This window comes from Triticum dicoccoides, chromosome 3B, assembly GCF_002162155.2.
Source record: "Triticum dicoccoides isolate Atlit2015 ecotype Zavitan chromosome 3B, WEW_v2.0, whole genome shotgun sequence".
NCBI lineage: Eukaryota > Viridiplantae > Streptophyta > Magnoliopsida > Poales > Poaceae > Triticum > Triticum dicoccoides.
In genome coordinates this window covers 500,636,207-500,640,996 of record NC_041385.1, presented here as the reverse complement: position 1 = coordinate 500,640,996, position 4,790 = coordinate 500,636,207, and the positions used below count along the sequence as shown (strand labels likewise).

General features: G+C 45.7%; 1 protein-coding gene across 3 annotated transcripts; it reads left to right on the top strand.

The window, feature by feature from the left end:
- Positions 1-302: 302 nt before the first annotated feature.
- On the top strand, positions 303-3,136 carry LOC119276749. 3 transcript variants are annotated; one of them, XM_037557894.1, is made up of 5 exons: positions 303-569; positions 662-907; positions 1,277-1,416; positions 2,452-2,586; positions 2,827-3,136. In XM_037557894.1, exons 2-5 carry the CDS (start codon positions 876-878, stop codon positions 2,946-2,948), a joined length of 429 nt encoding a protein of 142 aa, XP_037413791.1. In that variant the 5' UTR covers positions 303-569; positions 662-875; the 3' UTR covers positions 2,949-3,136. The 3 variants fall into 3 exon arrangements, 1 of the variants encoding a protein (XP_037413791.1); XR_005136793.1 differs by lacking the exon at positions 2,452-2,586 and having other exon boundaries at positions 662-1,416; XR_005136792.1 differs by having other exon boundaries at positions 662-1,416; positions 2,447-3,136.
- Positions 3,137-4,790: the final 1,654 nt, after the last annotated feature.

Here is a 4,790-nt window from a genome sequence, read left to right as displayed (position 1 = left end):
GCGTTTGTAGAAGTCCAGCCGGTTTCTGATGTTCTGCTTTGACGCGACGGCAAACGTCACATTCTTCGATATATCGAGCAATGTCTTGCTTCATTTTAGACCACCAGTACTTCTAACGGATGTCTAGATACATCTTTGTACTTCCCAGATGAATATAGAGAGGGGTGGCATGGACGCGGAGTAACTGCTCGCGAGCTCATATGTGCTCGATATCACGCGCGTTCGTGTATGCGTGGGGATGTGCGTCAATTCTTTATACACTGCGGTTAGCACTTCGGGAAAATGGGTGGCGTAGGAGAATACGTATGTTTCAGGCCTGGGAAGTGGGCCACTAGAGCTACGGCCGTCCACCTGCGACGGACCGAGCCGTGGACCAGAATCGGGGAAGTCTGTATGATCCGTGGCTTAGAACTTTTGATTTCCGTTCGAGGACGACAGGCGCGGCTTGAATGCAAGCCCTGTGTCGTCTACCCAGCGCCGCAGCCATTTCCGTGAAGAGCGATAGAGGGAGAGAGGGGAAGAACAAGCGACCGGCGCGCCATGGAGTTCCTCACGCAGCCAATCCGCAGGTATGCCACTCCGATGCGATTTTACTCAGCTTATCAAGCGATTTGAAGTGTGTAGCTGAGGCGGCTGAGTCTCGTTGGTTTCTCTGCCACAGATCCACTATGATTGAGGAGGTCGGAGAGAGTCTAGTGCCGGAAGGTTCGCTGGCGGATGGTACGAGGCGAATGGGTTCGAGCGGCGACGGGCGGATCTGCGGTGCGTCAGGAGCGGCGGCAATTAGCGGCGAAGGGCAAATCTGCAGAGCGGTTCAAGCGGCAGCAGTAAGAAGGGACAGCTAGCCTCCGGCGTCGGAGCTGTCGACAGGGAAGATGAATCCCCAGGCTCCTGGCTGGAATAAGGGGTGAGGGGAATATAATTTAAATTTGAACAGTGCTATGAAGAATTTCAGGCTATCTATGGTCTTGCCTTCTTGCTTGATTCTTTTGCCGGTAGAAATCGATGGTGTGATATGAATTAGTGTGATTGCTGGTTGGTTTGTACTGTTAATTTAATCTATCAGTCCCGTAGTAATCCATGGTGTGATGTGGATTACTGTGGAAGGATGCCTGTTTACAGCTGCTATGAAAAAAAATTAAGTAATCCAATTTTCAGGTTGTGTACGGTAATGCATTTTTGTTTCTGTTTTTTCTGCTGGTAATCCATGGTTTGATATGAATTGGTGTGAATCCTAACTACATTAAACTCTGAATTTAATATATCAGTTCCGTAGTTTCTATGCCGCAGAAGGGGCGGCTGGTGGTGAACTCGACGGGGACCGCAAGCATCTGAGCAATCCATTGGTCAGGGTTACTCGAAATCTCCTGCATGGACGCGCAGGCAACCTATTGGATTTGGAGCACGCTAATTTTGGTATGTGGATTACCTGGTCTTTTGCTCAGTTAGAGTTGTGAATGAGCCATGTGGTTCTTTGATTATGCTTATGGAAAAACAATCTGTATAATGGTGCAATTACAAATAGTGGAAATTGGGAGCTGCTGAGCATTCCAGATAGAAGAATGCAATTTTTGTGTACAGTACATGGCATAGTTAGTCCTGCTTGGTAGATTATGTGCTGAAGTACACAAAACAAATCTGAACGCATTCTTTGTCTTGTATGAGAAATTCAGTCTTGTAAATCGCTGACGACAGTATGAAAATTTAGTAGCAACAAACATAACGCATACAAAAGTGGCATCGCCGAGTAGATGCAGTGGAAGTTCAGTAATTTGGTTTAGACATGTGTTTGTATTTTGGTGCTGATTTGATAAGCTGTAGATGGAATTTTGTGTGATAACATGCAGTGTGAATGTTCAGTAAATTGGTCTGTATATTCTTTTTAGTTCGTTGTGCTTCAGTATTGTGATAACATGCAGTGTCAGCTGTCAGGATTACCTTAGGGCATAATATGTGGTGACCACAATTCATGTGGTGGCCACATTACAGATTATTTGTTGCTGACAAAAGCTACCTGGAAACCCAGATCTCTGAATATTTGGTACCCTGTTTTTTCAAAATTAGATGATACTACGAGTGTTGCCACGGAATCGATTGCAATATATTTCAATGAGATTAGATTATGTGGAACACTTCGTTTAATAACACAAGAACCAAAATTTAAATACATACGACTTGCTATATTTGATGGTGAGTGAAGCGTTGGGGAGCTTGACAGCTCGCCTAACTGAATCTAGGAATGCAGAGCATGTTGTATGAATTGACACATGTTTAATATTGCTTGCTGAATGGACAATAATATTAAATGCTAGTTGGCTTGGAAGTAGAACTGCTGACAACTGTATCCAATTCGAACGACTAGAGCAGAAGAAACTTAGGTTGTATACATATATTGCCGCAGAGTCATGGCTAAGCTGTATCTGTTCTCCATTAATCCACTGCCTAGTGTAGTGATAGGAAAACTGAAGACTGGTCCGAAGGTGTTGCAAAGAGCAGCACAATGGCTCCTTCCGTGCTACCCAGCTCTGCATTATCACAGAATCAGATTCGGATGCAAGTTCGAAGCAAGATCTATTGACAGCAGAGGTACTTCTTGTGATATGGCATTGCTAGTTTGAACTGTATGTGAACCGTCCTTCAGTAGACAATATTGGCCGTCATGCAGGGTCATGATAGTTTAGAAACAAGCTAGTGTGACCAAGGGGTGGGATCAGAAATTGAGTTCAGTTCGTCCTCCGGTGTTTCAGCTGCGCTCGACCATGTAGGTAGATCGATCGTGTAGGCGTGCCTGGATTAATCTCGAGAGGATGTTTTTTTCTTTTGCAGGCCACAGATCATGCGTCCGCAGATGTAGCAGCAAATGTGGTAGTCGTTTGTGCAGAAGGGGAGATGCCGGATTTCCCGCCGATGGAAGAATGATATGGAGACCACGAGCCAGGAGCTGCTGAGCGACGGTCTGGTTCTTGGGATGGATTACAGATGAAGAACTAATTTGGTCTCACATGTATTTATCGAGTGGGGCCCAAATGAATCGTGGAGGATAAGATTGGTTGGTATTACCTCCAACGGTGTGGAACACAATAAATAGGAGAGATTATTTTTTGAGGGATAATAAATGGGAGATGTGATTGCGTTAGTCTAGAATCTGTCGCTCAACGGCCCATCTCGTATATCCAAACCAGAGCCGCTGTGGAGGGGGGCTTACGGCGTGAAGGCGTCTGGTAGTCAGCCGTGGGCCATCGGCCCTGCACGAAAATATAAATACAAGGAATATACCTGGGCCTATACGAAGTGCTTCGGGAATCTCGAGGGAGAGCGACGGGATGGATATCGAGTGCAACTGTGCTCGGGCACAGAATATCACTTTCGGGGGTGGCATGCGCTTCTTTCATCACCTTCTCTGTCATAAGCTCGAACCGGGGCACTACAATGCGATCTCTGAAGTATAAGGTCCCATCTTCAGCAAGCGAGAAATCTCTGGATTTTTCTAAGGCAACCTTTTTCGTCAGATCAACATGAGCATCTTTGGCTTGAGCGGACTTAATTGCTTTTAGAAGAGTTGGTTCCAAGACAAGGTTATTCAGAGAACCCCGTGGAACTAGTTGAAGGTTCAGCTTGCAAAGTTCTTCATAAAGGCGGGGTTGAGCTTTATGAACCGTGTGATTATTCCAATAAGACTTGCGACTCAGGGCATCGGCCATTACATTAGCCTTGCCAGGTGTGTAAGATATACCATAGTTGTAGTCAGCAATAGTTTCCATCCATCGGGTGCCGACGAAGGTTCAGATCTGGCTGAGTAAACAGGTACTTCAGACTTTGATGATCGGTGAAGATCTCACAACGATTACCGAGAAGGTACTGCCGCCATAGCTTCAGTGCAAAGATAACCGCAGCAAGCTCGAGGTCGTGAACTGGGTAGTTCTCTTCATGAGGACGCACTTGACGGGAGGCATAAGCAATCACTCTGTGCTCTTGCATTAGGACACAACCTAATCCTTGTCATGAGGCGTAGCAATAGATGACAAAGTCCTTGCGAGAATCAAGGGGAGCAAGGACTGCGGCAGAATTCAGCTTGTCTTTGAGTGCCTGGAAACTTTCCTGACATTTTTCTGTCCGATCGAACTTAACGCCTTTGTGAAGCAGATTAGTCAGTGGCTTGGCAATCTTGGAGAAGTTCTCGATGAAACGGCGGCAATACCTGGCAAGTCTGACAAAGCTTCTGACTTGCTTGACAGTCTTCGGAGGGGTCTAGTTAAGAATAGCCTGAACTCGCTCTAGGTTGACGGCAGTACCATCCTTGGAGATGACATGCCCAAGGTAGGTTACTTCGGGAAGCCAGAATTCTCACTTGGAATACTTGGCATAAAGTTGATGCTCTTGAAGCTTTTCCAGAACAAGACGAAGATGTTCATCATGCTCTTCTTTGTTTTTCGAATATACCAAGATATCATCCAGATAGACTACGACGAACTTGTCGAGTTAATCCATGAATATGTAGTTCATCAGACGAGAGAAAGTAGCTGGAGCATTAGTTAAACCGAATGACATGACGGTGTACTCATATGAACCACATCGAGTAACGAATGCGGTCTTTGGAATATCCTCTTCACGAACATGGATCTGGTGGTAACCCAACCTCAAGTCGAGTTTAGAGAATATCAATGAACCAGCCAGTTGATCATACAAATCATTGATCCGAGGAAGGGGATATTTGTTCTGAATTGTAGCTTGGTTGATAGGACGGTAGTCTTGGACCAAACGGTTCGTTCCATCCTTCTTCTTCACAAAGA